Below are 20,706 nucleotides of genomic sequence, written 5' to 3' on the forward strand. Positions count from 1 at the left end.
GAAAAACCATTGCAAGATAACAAGCATTTCTACACGTCTTTGGTTTTGAATCCCCCTTTTTTGAAAAGGAAACAGAACAATCAAAACAAAATACATACAGAAGAAACAACATTGAGTACATCACAAAAAACAAGTAAGAAACACATTTGCTAAAGAACCATCAATGTTGTTACCAGTGGGGGTTCCAGGGTTTGGAAAGGGAAGGTAGTACCAGTCAGAGGAATATCAGGACAAGGAGCTTACGATGCGGACAGCACAAAGAAACAGTTGGAATAGAGCAATAAGTCTCACATCCATGTTGTCTCAGTACAGGACTTTCTATCTATTGCCAATGTTGACATGGGACCGGAAACTATTTAGCGCTGCCTTTGAAGAAAAGTTGACTCTATTCCCGTAAGCGTCAACAGCAGTTTTTCTTTTACTTCGGCAAGAATAGTTTCAGGCTTACAGGTTGTAAACTCAATGACAATTGCTCACTAATATGCTTCTGCATCAGATTCTGATGACATGAGAAAGAGGCAACGGTACACATTTTACATCACATTTCCTTGTGAATCAAGAAAACGATCTTTGATTGAGGAGTAATTGATTACTCATAGATTAAGTATCTCCCCTGAAAAAAGGAAATGGGGGAAAACATTTCCACATCTTTGGTACTTCCTTTGTAGTATTTACAGATGGTTATTCATAAGATTGCAAACAGACATACGATCTCAGGTATCCCATAAAATCTAGGATACTTCGTCCACTACAGGAGTTTCCCCACAGACACACTGGCTGGGCTTTCATAATGCTATCAGGTATTAATAACAGTAACTATACAGCTCTTACGTAAACTACTTTTCAATGAATTGAAAAAGGTGTGCTTCATAATATAAAAAAGTTATTATTATTATTTAAAGGTAGCATAATATCAAGAATAACGTAACCCTGAAAAGAAAAAGTACAGTCTTTTTTGCCTTGGCTTTACTTTGTTGTTTTCTTGAATTTTCAATAGCTGGATATTAATAAATTTAAAAGGTGCTGTTAGCAAATATTATTCCTTCGTGCCAAGAAATCCATGATATAGTGTGATTATTGTATCTTGACATTGCTGCTGCTTCATAACAAAGAAAATGAAAACACATAATCTGAAGTGTAGAATTTTGTTAATCAGCCAAATAAAATCATTTCCATTGAGAAAACAACTGAAAATCCAGATCATCCTCCTTCACAACATTTGGCTAATGAAAAGACATCTGCTGTGTTTGAGATTATTATTTCTGCTGAATAGCATACACATTTTGTATTTTAAATTCTCATTTCTCATGGTGTTGGGAACATCTCACGGCAACTGCTCCTACAAAGCTCTTCCTTTGCTTGAAGTAAGGAACCTTTGAGGTATAGGACCCTTAGCACATCAAGTAGCTTTCAGACCAAGGAAGAACCACCTGTAAACATTATTGATTCCTCTAAATTATTGATGCACCACCTCTTTCTTGCATCAACTCCTGACCGCATTAGGTAAACCTAGCCAGTGGCAAGTCCTCTCCTTACTAACCACCCTCAAATCCTCACTGGATCCACCACTGATTTCCTGTGCCTGCACAAATCAATGCAGCGATAAAGCCACATTCAGTACACAACAGAAATACTACAGGGGGACTATAGCACAAGTCTTTGTGTATGTATAGGTTGGTTTTTGTTTGTTTCTTTAACATTCATCCATCACAAATACCAGGCTCACTGAAATGAAAGAAAATAAAAAAGAACAGAAAAAAAAAGTTTAAAAAAGCTTGCTGCTCTTACATCTAGTGTGCCAGTTACTGTGCAAATCCTGAGAAAGGGAGGAAGAACAAAGCGGGGAGAGTTGACACAAAACCCAGGAAGTTTGGAATACACAATTGTAATAATAATAGAAAAGAACCCACTAGTTTAACAGTCTTACAGGAACAAAAAAATCGAATGGTGTTCAGGAGCTGTACAGTGCTGACACAAAGCTAACAGCAGGAAAAATAAAGAATAGGCAGTTGTTCTTAATAATTACCACGCTCATGAGTGATGACTGAGGAAGGGAGGACAGGACAATTAGTTCAAAGAAAAGGAAACAGGGAAAAAAGAAAAAACGTTGAGAAATTGTTTTTAGCAAATACAAAACATAGTTAGTATTGGTTTTGGCAAAACTAGTTGTGTACTAAACCAGAAAGATCAAATAAACAGAAAATTAAAAAAAAAAAATCCCTCAAATGAGGAAGAAAAAAAATACTCTAACATAGGTAGAGTCAAATATGCAGTGTTTAAAGTTTTATTTATATTTGCATGAAAATCTGACATTTCTAGAAATAGAGGCAGTGGTCAAAAGAAAAATGAGCCGGTATCTTGACAGTCCATTTCAAAATCCAACATTATAAATAATAAATTTAATTATTTAGTAGTAGAAATGTTGTCCAAAAGAGCAAAACATTGTGCAAAATAATCCTCAGTAAAACATGAAAGTAACAGCCAAAACCTTATATGCCAGATAGCTGCATCAGTGCTCAATCCAGAATCTTGTGACTAAATCTTATCCACGTGGGTTTACTTTATTTTGTTTACTCATATAAGTCTAGCAGGATTTGATCTATAATTTAAACTGTGGGAGCACTTTCAGAGAAGCAGCATATATGACTGGTCTTGAAGACATTCAGTCATATTTAAGAGTTCATGATTTTGATTTGAGACAAGCAGTTGAATATTCAAGAAATATGCCACACAAAAGAGCTACAGGCACAATAGTCAATGAGATATGTAGTGTTGCAGGTATGAATTATGAACCCCCAAATGCAACAATGATTATGCAGTCAAGCTTTTTTACCTTGTTTTTAAGATAAAAACATGTTAAAAGATTAGGTCACTGTAGGATTTAAACATAAAAATGCACCGTAAAAATACTGAAGATAAGGGGAGAAAATGTGCTTTGGTAGCTCTATTAAATCACATGAGAATGAATCTAATGTTTCCAGACAATCACAGTAAGGCAGTAGTAGAACTTACTGTCAGACAGGAGAGAGATATTGACAGTGAACTGACAACACAGAGGGTAGAAAGCCAGATTGGTTCAAAGTCAAAAGTGAAGCAAAAATTTTGTAGTATTTCCCCGAAGACAAACAGAAAATACTTATTTCAAAGAAAAAGCTTTCCCAGCAGACTTTTTTCTAAACAACAGATACAGTTCCCTTGACCTCTCATATTTAACTTACTGCTTAACTAAATTGTCTCTTTTTCATTCCAGCCAAGACAGTTTAAGAAATTGCGTGAGAACTCAATTTCATTTTATGCTGAGACTGGTTAGGGACTTCTGAAATGTTTTACATGCTTAAACACTTCTCTTTGTAACTAGAATCTGTTTTCAATTTTACATGTAACATCTTACTTCTTCAGAAGATGGGTAAGAGTCCTCTGAGATTGTTCTGAAACTCAACACATGCTAGTGATTTACTATTGACAAGCATGGGCTTAGGTAGGCCAATTAAACATAAACCACTCTTGGGAATCGTGTTTTAGCTTCAGCCTCTAGATACATATTTACAGGGTTCTTTCAAATTCAGCTCGCTTCTGCAAAATGTAAAAGAGAAATGTTCACAGAACATTTCTGTTAAATCGATAGTACCTGAACCCTCTTCAGTCACCATGCCAAGGCCCTCTGCTTTGTTCTGCCGTTCAAATGCATTTAGGTCAAGAACACTGCAATGAGAAAAATTACATTTGTCCTGCGATTAATTAAATATATGTAATATTTCATTTTGTGAAAGATAGAGAAGGATTTGTGATTTCATTTCAGTATATAATCACACTAGTGTCAAGAAGATACATTTCAGTGGCTTAGTATGTGTCTGCTACAAGATTAAGAAACTCAGCGCTACACACTTAACCTGCTTTTGCCCCACATACGACAATAGAACTTAGCTCTTTATGATTGACCAAAAAAGGAAACGTTTGTGTTTATGATATATATACTCATTTTAAGGATTACGAAGAAGCCATAATATTGACTACCTTTATAATATAGTTCAGCTCACCCCAAGCAACAAGGTCCATTATGAAACTATGACACTATTACTAAGGTAAATCCATACCATATGAAGATTTTCATACCATGAGCACCACCTTGTCCTTTACCCCAAATCTAGCACATTACAGTGCCCAGGTGCTGTTTGCTAAAAGCAGGTAGAGGATCTTTCCCAAACTATAAATCCCATGGAATAAAACCTAAATGCAAAATAATGAATTTTTAAAGTAGATATTTACTTACCTACAGGACTGCATAAGACCAGCAAGACTCTGAAAGAATCCCACATCCTTTTTATCCTTGAGGTAGTCAAGCATTTTCTGCAATAAACGCAAATAATTTATGCAAAGAATGAGTATTTAAGCTATGTGTTAATCTAATTTACTTAATACTATATGGATTCTAGGTTACTAGTGATATTGGTGTTTTGAAATATCTCTAATATTTACAAATTAGGTAAGAGTCTTGCAGAGAAAAATCCAGGTATCAAAAATAAAAAGATTTAACATTCATGGCCTTTACAAAAGGTCATCCATTTTTGATATTCCTTCCCAAAACGTGGAAAATAAAGATAGTAACTAAAGTCATCACAGCCAGCAGAATTTACTATTTAATATAAATACAAGATTGCCACTGCTAGGCCACAAATTTGTATTGACACTACCGTTTCAGCACCAGACTGGGCTTGTCACGACCTCAGTTTGGTTTAGATCATTTTAGTTGCAACAGTATGTTAGTAGTCATGTGAGTATTTTTTAAATTTGTTTTAGCTTTATTGTAATGTGTAATACCAATCTGATAATAGAGTGCAATAACAAGGGTCATTCAGTGGAGTGAACTGTGATCCTAGAATGCAATGTGTTGTTGAGTGAAGATATAGGATGATACTGTATGTCCCTCTTGTGAACAAAAATCACAATGTTCAAAGATCAGTCTTAACAGGAGTGCTACAAGAATTCATGTTGTGAAGGAGGTAAAACTCTTTTTGCAAATAACAAAAATAGTAGGAAAAATAGATAAGTAACCTCCAAGTGAATAAGCAGACAGTGTTAAAATATATCAGCATAACCCCGAGCAGACCCGAGATCACAGAAAAGGAACACCCCCATCAACAACACCATACTAATCAAAGCAAAGAACTCCACATGACGGTGTTGATGACTTTTCAAAACCGCTTCTGTACCTCTCCCCCCACCCATACCATTCTCCCCAAGGAAGACTGAAGAGTTGATCTTAGGACCTAAAGGAAAATTGGAAAGATGAAGTGGGGTAGAAAAGAGAAGGAAAAGAGAAAATAGGTAAAAATGAGGCAACTGAAAAAATAGCAATTTTAACCGTATTACTGATGCTTTCATGTTATAAGTACGTAATTTAGACCAGTGGCATTAGTGTTATTGTAATCATACTAATAACTGTTTCCTGCAATCTGATTAATTAAGACTTTATCAAATAATTAGATTGTAGCATTACTAATTCAGAATAAATAATTACGTACAACATATGTCATGATTTTCCTAAGTAATCTAACATCATGACATCACAAAGAAGTGGCAATTATTCAAGCAGGTACTTTTCTGCAAAATTTGTGGTCTTTCTGGTCAATTCCTGCTAAAGGTTGCCCCTGAAAAGAACATTTTGTTTGGCTGCATTCAGCTGCTTAAGTGGTTGCTTAACTTGAGACCTTAACTATTCCCAGTTGTCTGTATTCTTCAAGCTGTTCTATACCCATTCATAACAGCAGGTATGAAGCCTTCTGGACTCTGGAATCTTCAACTATTACAGAACACTGAATATACTCTCTACCTTGCGCTTCTGTTCAACAGTGCAGAATACTGTTAACGTATCAGACTTGTCCACTGCCCACCACATTATCTTCCTATAGATTAATAAATAAAGTTTGACTTCTCTGCTTTTATCCCCAAGACTTTTCATGGCGTAAGCTAAGGACTTCTGAAGTTGTGTACCACTTTTTTTGGTGAAGACTGGGGTCAGCAGTTTTGCTCTACTGGCTACAGGACAATGGCAATCTCCCAAGAAATCCTTCCCTCCCACAGAATTCCCCTAGAAGTTAATGATTTAACATAAAATTTCCCCCTTTCAGCTGCCTTGTATTCTGTAGATCAATTATATGTATACAAATAAGACATACATATCTAGCAAACTAGATACTTTTGTACACTATTTTCTTCTGGGAACGAGAGTCAGAGGATAAACAGCATCTGCAACAAATAGTCACATTACATAATACACTACTACAACAATAATGACCACAGTATAAAGATCTATACTACTAGAATGGGTGAAAATAAATTAGTACCTTACCTGTTGAACGGTAGAATTTCCTCCATTTAAAATGGCAATCCCTAGCTTCAGGGTGGCTGCAACCATTGGCCCCATCTCACCTTAAAGTTATTTTAAGATATAATTTTAGATCATATTTAAAAATAGGAAAGTTCTGTTAACTTACCCATACAATAACTTAAAAGGTAATTTATCAGGAGAGGCCTTTTTGTTTCTCTTGTAAAACAGACCTATTTTTCTTTCATGATCTCTAGTGATCTCTAGTGTGACTTAATATCTTCCTGAGTGCCTACAGACATACTGTAATGTATACAGAGCACACAAAAGAAGCAAGACATGAGAGAGGAAGAACTGCGCCCAATGAATATAAATCATGTTTCATTTGCTAGAGCATCCAACTATTGATTTAAGGCTGGGTGCACAATTTTAAGCTAGCTTTTAAGTTTAACAATGAGTTCCCTCTGCATGCAAGTCTAGATATTTTTTTCCTGTTTCTTCAGAAAACGAAAGTTATCCAAAGCATTTAGTTACAGTAAATTTGCAAACATTATTTTTAAAACATTACTACTCTAGAAGCTAATCACAAAACAAACAATGAAAGCATCAGACCTTAGACGAAGATGGTAGCTCAGGGAAAAAAAGCATCATTTACACTTCTGAAATGTTTTATCAAAGTATACCAATAAAGCAGATATTTGGAGAGTAAGGGGAAAAAAAAAAAAGACAACTGAAGTCTGCACCTACTTTAGAACTATACAAACCCCAGAATTTAGGGGCCTTTTTGCCATTGCATACTGCTAAAGCTATGAACTTTTTCACACTTCCTCTCAATCATCACAAGAAAAATTATTATTATTATTATTATTATTATTATTATTATTATTATTATTATTGTCAGCAACAACAACAACAACAAAAATAGAAACAACACAATAACCTCATGAGAATTATTCATTATACTTTTCTGGATTAGCTATAAATAGTTTTTGAAACTGTGGGTGCACTTTGAATTCAAACCTTAGCACCAAACATCTGCAGGTTTTGCCCAATAAGAATCAAAAAAATCATTAGAAATAAGGTTTAATACGTAATCTACTCAATAAAACATTACCTTTACTTGCACTGATTGTCTGCAGAACCATCTCAGCAGCACCCCGGTCATGCAGTCTGGCTTGCTGATACAGAAGTTTTTGCTTTTCCATTTCCTTTTCCTGAATAAAAATTCCAGTCAGTTAAGATGAGGATTGCAGTTACTATCAGTTCTCCAAAGGCTTTTAGTTTTCTCTTAGTATATGGGCTCTATGGCAACATCATGGACCATTTTAATACATACAATGCTACTGAACAGATATTTAACATGTTCAAGTAATATTCTCCCCTTGGTATTTTTCTTTAATATGCTTTTAGAAGTTTATCTGAAAAGAGTCTCAATTGTAAATCATCAGGTTAGTTCAAAGCCCATGTTCATTATATATATACTGCATATATCAAACTTGCACTTTTGTGCCATGTTTTTGTGCAACAGTTCATACTCTTAATAATCTTCTATAGCGTGACCATAACTTCATACTGCTCAGTATGTGGCTCTTGAGTTGCAAGTTGTTGCTGAATACCAGAGTAACAGAAGCATCTCAGATTTTTTTTCAAAACATCTCATTATATTACAATATAGATTGCCCACCCTACCAACAGAATATTTGATAGAATACACTGTGCTTTTATATTTTGCATTCTCTAGCGGCAACAAACAATACTGCATGGCGTTGCTTGAGCAATGGTGAAGTTTGTTCTTTATAATTTAAAGTACTACCGAAAACATAAAGAAGAACATAAAGAGCAAACATAAAGGCACAGTTAATTCCAGATGAGTCTGAACTTTCACCAAGTTAATTGAAGTTTACTGCAGAATTGAGGATGACTAAGCAGTATAAGTTGCAAAATGTAAGTTGCATAGAGCCCTATGACAGCGAGTCCATCAGATGGCGTGGTAAAAAGCTTAGTCAAAAGGAACATGACACAATCAGTTAGTATCATGTCCAAAAACACAACGCCCAAAACATGTATGACCTAAAAGCAGGAATAGCTGCAGCAGAAGTAGCCAGAATGACAGCTTTGCTGCCATAAACTTTCCATCCAAGTTACGGAAAAAAGACATTGGAAGATGGAAGAGGTTTAAAAAATGAAGGCTTGCTAAATAGAGAGTATGAATAATAAATTAAAAAAGAAGAGGTAAAAAAGAGAAATATGTTCAAATGAATGAAAAAGAAACCTTTAACTCAAAAGCAAACCAACACAGACATTTATGCTGTTACCAGAGAGTTCTCGCCGAGGCTGGCAAATTTGTTTCTTAAATCTTTGATAATATCGTGCTGCGGAAACAAAATTCATCAGGGTTTTTTTTTCACACTATTAGCTCTCCTGTGGTTAAATTGTATCTTTCTTTTTTCCTTAAATTATGTGACAAATCTAGATGGAGGCACAAAAAGGAAAAAAAAAATATGGCAGCTTTGCTTCATATTTAGCCATGCTAAGGTTTGAAAATTTTGCCTTCATGTTTAAACCTCTTCCTGGGAGTTCAACAAAAACAAAACAGAAACATACACACACGCACGCACACTCACATACAACACTCGCACAAACCAGCAGAAAATTATGACATCACAGGTTCAATATAGCTCCAATAAAAATATTTTCCCTTACTTCGGATGCCACTGAAAATTGATCAGTGTTTCTTTTTTAAAAATCTACTTCCTATTTCTAGTTACTTTTCGTTTTAGACCCAACAATCTTTCATTTTTCTTCCATTGCAAGATTTATAATTCACTTTTCTTTACAAGCCTAACATCAGCTATGCTATTTTCATTATACAGTATTGTTTTGATAAGTTTATAAGAATGCGTATAGTGACGGTGCATCTGCATCATCTACAGACTAAAAGAATGGGTATGCCTCCTTCTTGCAATGGCACTATAGAAGAACAGTAGAAACAGGCATTGCCAAACAGCGTGAAGTGCGAACAGTGGCATTTTTGCATGGAATCAAGCTGTGTAGGTAACCAGTAACAAAGTAACAAAACAAACCAACAAATCCAAAAACAACAACAAAAAACCCCACCACAAGCACGTCCTCCAAAAGACCTTTGATTATAACTCCCAAAGATCATGGTTCCTTCTTCAGCCTGACAATGCTTTTTTACTGTTGCTTTCTCCATGCAATGTTACTACATACATATATATATGTATGTATCTGATGGTAGCGCTGATATGAAGTGGGCCACCCATTGCATGGAAAGCATACTAAATGAAGAGAGCTGCTGGCTGGTCAAGGTATCCCCATTTCTCTAAGATGTGCTTACTGCTAACACTGTCATCTGTGCTACCAGCACAGTTTTTTGCACTTTATGCTTGCCGGTTGATGTCAAGAAAACCACCAAAATAATTAGCCAGTGGTTTGAATTTTCTGTCATTCACGAAACCATCACAATAGTAAAAATACTTCATTCTAAATGAAACATTTAAAGTAATTCACCAGAATTTAGAAAAGAAACCTTAAAGGAAACTAAGTCTATTTTATCTTGGGTGTTTTTGAATTATATGGGAAAAAGCTGACCACTTAGAAATGTATCTGCATGTATTTCCACATTATAGACTTTCTCCAGCAACCTAACAAACCGAGGAAACTTTTTCATCATACCCTTTGAAAACAGACACTAATATTTTCTACTTCATTCTATTATTTTTTTAAAATCATTACAAGCAACCATATGCCAAAAATACACGTTGGGCAAGTTTTAGCTTGCGTATGTAGTAGAGAAAGAAATTGGCTAAGGGACACGGGAGACCTGCATGGTTGAGCAGGGAGCTTCTGAAAAAGCTCAAGCGTAAAAAGGAAGTCTACAATAAGTGGAAGAAGGAACTGACCCCTTGGGAGGATTACAAGAACGCTGCCAGAGCGTGCAGGGATGAAACGAGGAAAGCCAAGGCCGCCTTGGAATTAAACCTGGCTAGGGATGTCAAGATCAACAGGAAGGGCTTCTACAAGTATATTGGAAGCAAAAGGAAGACCAGAGAAGTTCTGGGCCCACTGTTGAATGAAACAGGAGCCATGGTGACGGAGGATGCGGAGAAGGCGGAGTTACTGAATGCCTTCTTTGCTTCAGTCTTTACTGCTCGGCCCAGCCCTCAGGAGTCCCAGGCATTGGGGGAAGTAACGGGGAAAGAAAAAGACTTCCCTTGGGTTGAGGAGGATCGAGTGAGGGATCAATTAGATCAATTAGATATTCACAAGTCCATGGGCCCTGATGGGATGCACCCGAGAGTGCTGAGAGAGCTGGCGGAAGTCATTGCTGGGCCGCTCTCCATCATCTTTGAAAGGTCCTGGAGAACAGACGAGGTGCCTGAGGACTGGAGGAAAGCCAACATCACTCCAGTCTTCAAAAAAGGCAAGAAGGAAGAGCCGGGGAACTACAGGCCGATCAGCCTCACCTCCATCCCTGGAAAGATGATGGAACAGCTCATTCTGGGCATCATCTCAAGGCATGTGGAGGAAAAGAAAGCTATCAGGAGTACTCAACGTGGATTCACCAAGGGGAAATCATGTCTGACTAATCTGATAGCCTTCTATGATGGCATGACTGGATGGATAGATGAGGGGAGGGCAGTGGATGTGGTCTACCTTCACTTAAGCAAAGCGTTCGACACGGTCTCCCGCAATATCCTCATAGGGAAGCTTAGGAAAAGTGGGTTTGATGAATGGACAGTAAGGTGGATAGATAACTGGTTGAAAGACAGAGCTCAGAGGATAGCGATTAGGGGCACAGGGTCTAGTTGGAGGGCAGTGACGAGTGGTGTTCCCCAGGGGTCAGTACTGGGTCCAGCCCTCTTCAATATATTCATCAACGACCTGGATGAGGGGATAGAGTGCACCCTCACCAAGTTTGCTGATGACACAAAGCTGGGGGGGGCGGGGTGGCTGACACACCAGAAGGCTGTGCCGCCATACAGAGAGACCTGGACAGGTTGGAGATCTGGGCAGAGAGGAACCTTATGAAATTCAACAAGGGCAAGTGTAGGGTGCTGCACCTGGGGAGGAATAACCCCATGCATCAGTACAAGTTGGGGGCTGACCTGCTGGAGAGCAGCTCAGCTGAAAGAGACCTGGGAGTCCTGGTGGACAACAGGGTGGCCATGAGCCAGCAATGTGCCCTGGTGGCCAAAAAGACCAATGGCATCCTGGGCTGCATCAAGAAGAGTGTGGCCAGCAGGTCAAGGGAGGTCATCCTTCCCCTCTACTCTGCCTTGGTGAGGCCGCACCTGGAGTACTGTGTCCAGTTCTGGGCTCCCCGGCTCAAGAGGGACAGGGAACTGGTGGAGAGGGTGCAGCAGAGAGCGACCAAGATGATGAGGGGACTGGAACACCCCTCTTATGAAGAAAGGCTGAGGGATTTGCGTCTCTTCAGTCTGGAAAAAAGATGGCTAAGGGGGGAACTTATCAACACTTACAAATACTTAAAGGGTGGGTGTCAGGAGGATGTGGCCAGGGTCTTTCAGTGGTGCCCCGGGACAGGACATGAGGTAATGGGCACAGACTTGAGCATAGGAAGTTCCACCTAAACATGAGGAGGAACTTCTTTACTTTGAGAGTGGCAGAGCACTGGAACAGGCTGCCCAGAGGGGTGGTGGAGTCTCCGTCTCTGGAGAGATTCAAAACCCACCTGGACGTGTTCCTGTGCAACCTGCTCTAGGTGACCCTGCTCTGGCAGGGGGGTTGGACTAGATGATCTCCAGAGGTCCCTTCCAACCCTATGATTCTATGATTCAACAAACTTGCGAAAACAAAATAGGAACTTTAACAGACAAGTGCGTCACTGAAATTATTTATTTTCGCATAATCCATACAAAGAATGATTTTTGGATTCTCTCATGGAACTAAGCCATATGGAGAGGTTTGTTTGCTGCTACCACTGAGCTCGCAGCCATGGGGTGCAGGCTTCTACTTTTTCCTTCTTCTACTTCCTGCTTCTACAGATTGTTTTTTTTTTTTTTTTTAAATGAAATTATGAAATAGTTAAAGAGTAAACAGAATAAACAAAAAAGATGGAAAGGGAGGAAAGTACTTCCAACTCAACTATTCTAAGATGAATGCTTCTCCTTTGAATTGCCTTCGTATTTTATACTTTTCAATACCTCTGTTTAGTCCAGATAAGAAATCCTATTAGTCATATTAGACACTGGCAAAACATCTGTTAATTTCAGTGTCACGCATGCGTAAGTACAAGCTATGTATTAAAATATAACACCAAATACTCAAGCAGAATCTTTATATATATATTTATATATATATGTAATATATATTAAACCTTTGAAGCTCAATACACGCTCATTGATGATCTATAAATAAAGTTGAATTTTTCCTAAGTCCCTCAATTTGGACTTCATCAGCTCTAAAAAAGTGTATACAGAAAATGAAAACATAATGCATTATAGTTTCTGAAGATTAAATATGCAGGATTTTAAGAGTGTTAGAGGAGTTTATAATTTCCATATTATTTAATATGGAAAGAAATATGCTTTCCATATTACTTAAAAAATATTTTAATCCCTGCACTTTTACACTTTCATTTCTGCTTCTGATGAAAGTCTCATCCTGAATAGATTTTTTTCAAGTTGAAAATTTATCTTTAACTAGCTGATATGTTATCCATTATTAATATACCTCACTGGAAGTATCCTTTCTATATTGAAATCTGTCATTATCCAGATTATCATACAACAAAAGGAATTCTTTAAAGTTTATGTAGCAAAATATAAAAATAAGTTAAACAGGAAATTATGAGACTACTACACTGCTAACTTATAAAATAATTAAAATACAATTAATCTCAAAAGTGAATTTCATAATAAATGAGTGGCCACTCTAAAGCCATTTCTCCATCATCTGCTGTGCCTTCTTGTTCTATGTTCTCTGACATAGTTTAATACTGCTGTGTCTCAATGCCAGGCATCTATAAGCCTTCTATGATTTAATGTTACTTCCATGATACAAGTAAATACTTCTGAAAATGCCTGAAAGTGGTGTCTAAGTATCATCACTAAAAATGATAAATAGGTTCATAAATTAACTACCACATTCTTAGATATATGCAATCAGTGGCAGTCTGTTTGCAATTTTTTAATTTCCTCAAAACTATAGCTATTTATTTTGTATATAAGAATTCTTTACAAGACTTTAGAACATTGATAGATTTATTAAATATTTTTAAGTAAAAGTATACTTTTACCTAGTCTATCTTAACTCAATGAATTCATAAAATTTAAAAATATTCCCTGTGTTCATCTTTATCGCTGCTGGTGCTAAACAAATAATAAGAATAGAAATAAAATGTAGCTAGGAAAAACACGTATGCAAAAAGGGCTGTTTTGATTGGCTGTAAACATTCAACTTTCTTAGGCGTTAGCTTAAGTATTTTGTAATATGGTGAGATGAAAGGAAAAGAAGTAACATTGATCTAAAAAGTATGTGAAAAAATGAGAATTGAAAGGGGAAAAAAACATCTTATTCATGACTTTTAAACAAATTTCAGACAAGGTAGCAAAATGCTCTTACATGCTTCATAATATAACAGCTGAAAAGATACAAGAATTATAGCAATCATTAATCAAAATTATTTCTTGTATTCACACTAATATTCAGAAAAAGAAGTACTGGTGTACTGCTCCCCAGTAATGAAGGACTGGGAGGAAACCATTTATCATGTCATATCAATAGAGGTTATGACATACCTGTGTTACTCAATATCAATATTCAGCATGATAGTCCACATGGGCATAAAGTAAGGATTGTTTATCAACATTGTATTTCACATTTCCTAGCTTTTGAATAATCTGTATTAAAAACTTTAATGTTATATTATAAATATATTGTTTCAAACAATATAAAGTTGAAAAAATATACTAAGCTAAACAAAATACTGCTCTGTGTTAAAATAGCATTAAATCTGAGCTACAAATTCGCAGTAATAAAGATATCCTGAAATAAAAACCTTTACTACACATTTTATTTTGTTTTGGTTAAAAAGTCTCCGTTTCAGCTTGTAGCAATATCTGTTCTGATGTCATCATTCAATTACATGTTCCTCTCTGGCAAGGAAGTTAGTTTTGTTTCCTACATACTGCCTCCATATTCTTGCCATGCTGATGAGATCACTCAACATATTAATTCTTAATCAAGTAGACAGGAACTGCCAAAGTATTGAGTCTCTAAAAGAAAAAAGTATTGCATTGGATGACTTAAAAATCCATGTATTCTCAGTTGCCAATTTTTTTCTCCAATGTTACATAGATAGAAAACTACGCATTATTTTCAAACTGTGTGAACCTTTCTTGTTTTAAGTTGTGTGACAAATTTGATGTATTTGAAATAGCTGACATAGCTGTCTAACTCTCTATAGGAATAATAAAAAAAAAGGTTAAAGGATCATTATAAGATTCCACTACGACTGGTATTAAATCAGTTAACTGGAGTGGAAAATCTTACGTACTGGGATAAGTTTGGTAAGATTATTACGTAATTACTGCATTAAAAATGAACAAAGAACACGGAAGCTATGAATGGTCACCTAATCATTGCAATGTATTTGTTCTTCAAAACACATCACTCCTTTACCCCAGACTAGATGGAAACTAGATGATCTTTAAGGTCCCTTCCAACCCGAACCATTCTATGATTCTATAGAATCATCTATATGGCTGCCAAAGGCCTTGCCTTAGATTTTAACCAGTTCTGTTGTGCTACAGCAGCGAAGCATGGAGTGCCAGCTGCTGTCTGAGTTGAAAGACAGGGCAGGCGGATGTCTGTGAGTACTCTTGAAAACCACCACACTAACGCTAGTAAAAGCAGCAGAAAAAGTGTAGTGGGAAGAGATGCTGATAAAAACACAAAAGATGGGAAGCAGCCAGAGGATGCAATGAAAGATCTTAAGGAATAGTCTTCAGTCATCATTTATCACTAAGCCCCTGAACTGAAACCCAAAGAAAAGCCTCGGTATATTATTCACTTTGTAGAAAAGATTCTCTACAAGACTTCTGCTGCGCATTTCCCGTAGTCAATGGGAGGTTATCCATACAGCCCAAAACTGCCTTGCCAGATAGGCAAGAAACTGAGAAACAGTTGACCTTATAAAACAGCTGACCTTATAATAAAGAATGTATTAATGGAACTGATCCTATGTTATTTATATCATGAACTAGATTGTGAGGAATCAAAACACTGCAACGAGTAGGAGTAAATGAGTGGTGAACAGCTGACTGTCTAGTGGAGGACACCATGAGTTCTTTAACTGAATTAAAGACTCTTTATTTTTGCATAGAATTAAAAAACAGTGACTGATGGAAATAGGGTGGTGGGGAACACAAGGAGGAAAAAGAAAGAAGGTCCTGGCATTAACAAATAGCACAATATAAACACCATCAGCATGTAAGAAATTAAAAAAAGAATTCTACCTTCCTTATGACAACATGTAAAAACTGATCGAATCTTACTTAACCAAAGGTTTGTGTTTTTGTAGTAGATATATAAATAACTTATCCTGTAGTTGTGGATAGTGAAACCATGCGTTAGGTTACATCCATTCCACTATAGGTGGGAAAAACTAACGAGGAACAGATTTTTGCATACTAATTGGAATATTTAATTCCTAAGAATCGATATATAGATCAAGGAATTGGCTGGATGGCCACACTCAAAAAGTTGCGGTCAATGGCTCGATGTCCAAGTGGCAAGCAGCGACGAGTGGTGTTCCTCAGGGGTTGGTACTGGGACTGGTAGCATTTAACATCTTTGTTGGTGACATGGATGTTGGGATTGAGTGTACCCCCACCAAGTTTGCCGATGACACCAAGCTGTGTGGAGCAGTCGACACACTGGAGGGAAGGGATGCCATCCAGAGGGACCTGGACCTCTGAGAGGTGGGCCTGTGCAAATCTCATGAGGTTCAACAAGGCCAAGTGCAAAGTCTTGAACATGGGATGGGCCAATCCAAAGCACAAATACAGGCTGGGCAGAGAATGGATTGAGACAAGCCCTTAGGAAAAGGACTTTGGGGTGTTGGTGGATGCAAAGCTCAACATGGCCTGGCAATGTGCACTCACCGCCCAGAAAGCCAACTGCGTCCTAGACTGCATCAAAAGAAGCATGGCCTTCAAAAGAAGCACCTCAAGGGAGATGATTCTGCCCCTTTACTCCAACTCTGGTGAGATCCCACCTGGAGTACCGTGACCAGCTCTGGAGGCCCCAATATAAGAAGGACATGGACCTGCTGGAGTGAGTCCAGAGGAGGGCCACTAAGATGATCAGAGGGCTGGAGCACCTCTCCTATGAGGACAGGCTGAGAGAGTTGGGGTTGTTCAGCCTGGAGAAGAGAAGGCTCTGGGGAGACCTTATAGCAGCCTTCCAGTATTTAAAAAGGGCCTACAGAAAAGGTGGAAAGGGACTCTTCATCAGGGAGTGTAGCGATAGGACAAGAGGTAACGGTTTTAAACTGAAAGAGGGGAGATTTACATTAGACATTAGGAAGAAGTTCTTTACAATGAGGGTGGTGAGACACTGGAACAGGTTGCCCAGAGAAGTTATGGATACCCCTTCACTGGAAGTGTTCAAAGTCAGGTTGGATGGGGCTTTGAGCAACCTGGTGTAGTGGGAGGTGTCCCTGCCCATGGGACATGGGGTTGGAACTAGATGATCTTTAAGGTCCCTTCCAACTCTAATCATTCTAGGAGTCTGGCCTTAATTCCCATCACTCTTTAACAAAAATAGTTATTGTAAATACATGGTATATAGTCACTCCATTTATGCAGGCTTTGTGACAGTGAGAGATAACAGTGACCATGTCCGATGGGCTAGAGCCTCAAGAGCTTGCATTATTTGTATGTATTGAAACTTGCAAGTCCTTCTGTGCCTGAGATAAGTGACAGCACAATGTATCATTTTGACAAAAATCTAGTCAATACAAAAGTCTATCAACAAAGTTGCTACCAGTAACAGGGATGAAGAAAACTGACATAGGAAACACTATCTCCCCCTTTCCTTTTCTTGCACTGAAGAGCAAATTTAAAGCAATTTAAACCAAATTATTTTAAAAAGATGAGCTAGGTTTTGATTCCTTTTTTTGAGTTCCCATCCTACATGCATTTAAAGCACATTGATAGGTAGCAAACCAGTAGAGTCAGTGACTCAAATGCAGAAACGAATTTGCATTCAGCTAGTGAGACACTTATATTGGAAAGAAATTCCTATCAGATAGAATCAAGGGGGACACTGACAGCAACTCTACAGGGAGTCAATTGAGCGTCTGTTCAATATGATAGAAAGTTAACTTAAAGACAAAGGGCAAGGAGCAAAGATAATCATAATAATTCAAAGCAAGTACTAGCAGGCAAATGCAGACAGGCACATAATAACATACAGACAACTTTATTGTAGGTTTATATTGTGACCTCCCTACTGCCCACACAGTGATCCCAATACAGATTATTTGTACAAAAATGAGACTACGCTGCATGAGATATGGGCATCAAAATTGCCGATAAAATACACTTGCCACCTTTATTACATTTTAAGATTGCCAAAAGGTCTCTGTCACTCTGACTGAAAAGATTCAGGACTTCGAACGTCACATATTTTTAAAGTTCTACAGGAGCAACAGAGTTTTATTCGCATACAAATTGAACAGTCAGTCTTTTCACATGCATCCAGACCATGGAATGAAAGAACTGCCTTCAACATTGGACTTGGAGATAGACTGACAGACAGAAACACACAAATGCAGACATACGCACAGCTGGTATACACGGTATATATCTTCACAACTGTTTCCTGTCATGCATGAAGGAATTAAGGATTATTCACTGTGGTTTTTTCCCTTTTAAAACACTTCTCACTTATCAAGACAGAAAATTTTCTATGGAGCGTATAACATTTAGTATATGGTAACCAGGTAGGCAGTGGTAGACCTGTAGTATTTGAATAGCTGAATTAATGGAAGAAACAAAGAAGAAATTATACTATTAGATTGCTTACATACTTCCTTTGGGGCTTTGTAGCATGTACTTCATCTTTGTGGCAATTACAATACCATTTAAACAATTTTTTGTGAGGCTGTGTGAGTGCATTCATCTTCCAGGATAATACTTTTATCGTATGAAGATGGAACAGACCTATGCAAACTTTTGAAGGAATAAAAGCGAAGTTGATCCTGGTATACATCTTCTCTTTACACAGCTGTATGGGAACCTTTTTCTTTTATGAATTGAATGTTAACAGAAGTGCTAGCAATCAAAACACCAAAACCATCTTGCTCTTTTCAATGGAGAACATTATAATTGTTCCCCATATTGCCATAGGCCATGAACTTTGAAGCTACGGACTGAAGTCTGCCCACCAGCTAAATCTGTGCATTCCCAATCTCAAGTCTAGCTGGCATTAGCCACAGGGCTATCAGCAAGCAGCCTGAGTCAACAATGGGAACTGAGGCTTCTACTTGCATGAAGTAGACAAGTAGGCAGGTGCTTAAGCCACGGGCCACCTTTTAGAAACAAATGGTGAGACTTGCATAATGAGACACAAAAGATTGTGTAAGAAATTGAGTCAATTAAAAAAAGTAACATTGTGAAATTTCAGAGCTATTGGCTCTATGCTTTTAGAGAAAAACATGGAACAACTAGGAATCACTTTGAGTATGGAGTAGCTATGGAGTTTCTATCAAATACTATCACAATGAAGGCTAAGGACCCAGTCTGTTCCAAAGGATCTGAATAATAGATAAACTGTAATATAATTGATGCTCTCCCTGTGACAAACGTTGGAAACAGAATTATACTACTGTATCAGAAATGCACATCTGCTAAGATACAGAAAAAATGTCCAACTGCTTTCCCTTAAGAGCCAAATAAGTGATTTTAATCATTCAAATTAAGTTATAACCAGAAAGAAGACAACTGATGCACAAAAGGCAAGAACAGCAAAACAATATGAACAAGGCAAGTGACACTCTGTTTTCCCCAAAATGGCAACGTAACTTTATATGACATATTTTGTATAAATAATTCTTGGAGTTTTTAGAAAGAGTTTGTGCAAAAGAAGGGTTTGGTAGAGATGTCATGCTGAAACTGAAATGTTAAAAACATTTTCAAGACCCTTTAGTTGAACTTATCCAAGATGTTGGGCCTAAAAGTCACAAAATTAGACCCAGACAAATACACACATATTTTTTTGTTTTACCTTGCTGCGTTGTGATCCTGTCACCTTAAGGAAGGGCAAGGACAAGAAGCGAAATAGCAATAAGAAAAAGAAGTCCAAAATTTTTTTTCTGCAGGTGACTGACCAAATACATACACAAAATTGTCTTTTGAACAGATTAATACATTATTTGAACATAAGTTTCATAGCTACAGAAAAAAGAATCATGAGAAACAAATGAACAGGATCTTCTCTCAAAAGATAAATTTGAATGCTGAACAAGGAACTCATAACTTAGGTAAGGAGCACTAATAAATCTCTTACTGATAAATTTTGTTCATTCACTTCAATGACTTCCTATTTATAAATTTTCACATTTATAAGCACAAGACTTTTGGTATCTAACAAGCATGCATGGGCCAACTGACAAAAACTTATAAAAATAAATATTATTTGTTTAATCAACAATACATTATACATTGCATTTCAAGGAAAAACAAAACGAAACAAAACCAACAAAAAAAAAGCACTGAAATTTGGATTCATACTTAGATATTTACCAAGAAACATAAATTTGTATATTGTGTACATTAGTTGTAACTCAACTGGACTAGAACTTCTGAGTGACTGAATTTGGTATTGGTATTCTTTCTGATTTCTGTATACAGCCAAATAGGCAATACATACTTAAATAATTCAGTGCTATCTCATGCAGCATCATGTAGAAAACATACAGAACATCTGATGTGTACAAAACAATGGGAGTAAAAGTAAGTATGCTCCAAACCATTCCTCAAAAATCAAAACATCACAGATAATTTTACAACAAATCAATCAGTATATTTGGAAAAAAAGTAAGAAATAATAAAAGCATGTATTTCATGCTTCTGTGTTTTAGTAAATATATTAAAGATAAAAATAAATTGATTTGAAAAATAATACAACTTTTAAATGCCAGAATTATAACCTGCTAAAATATATTAAAACATTAAAAAAAAATAACAAGCTAATTCCCTCAGTGCCCCTCAGAACAGATAAATTTCTTGTAAACTCCTTTTTATTAACAGAAAAAGAGAGACAGATCCCAGAGCAAACACAGGACAAGGACTCATCTCTTGTATTCAACTCATGTAAGTGCGTTTCCT

The 20,706-nt window shown here is 37.0% G+C and overlaps 1 protein-coding gene across 7 annotated transcripts in view; it reads right to left on the reverse strand.

The window, feature by feature from the left end:
• RYR2 (ryanodine receptor 2) overlaps positions 1-20,706 on the reverse strand; it is a 424,514-nt gene that overhangs the window by 44,348 nt on the left and 359,460 nt on the right. For 4 of the 7 annotated variants that reach the window (XM_063328961.1, XM_063328960.1, XM_063328959.1 and 1 more), the window contains 4 exons: positions 7,440-7,539; positions 6,350-6,429; positions 4,271-4,347; positions 3,629-3,702 (listed from right to left, as the gene is read on the reverse strand). In XM_063328961.1, the coding sequence (XP_063185031.1) occupies positions 3,629-3,702; positions 4,271-4,347; positions 6,350-6,429; positions 7,440-7,539 (331 nt within the window). Of the gene's footprint in view, positions 1-3,628; positions 3,703-4,270; positions 4,348-6,349; positions 6,430-7,439; positions 7,540-19,603; positions 19,628-20,706 lie in introns of all 7 variants that reach the window. The other 3 variants (XM_063328958.1, XM_063328957.1, XM_063328954.1) reach the window with 1 other exon arrangement.

Source organism: Chroicocephalus ridibundus, chromosome 3, assembly GCF_963924245.1.
Source record: "Chroicocephalus ridibundus chromosome 3, bChrRid1.1, whole genome shotgun sequence".
Classification (NCBI taxonomy): Eukaryota; Metazoa; Chordata; class Aves; order Charadriiformes; family Laridae; genus Chroicocephalus; species Chroicocephalus ridibundus.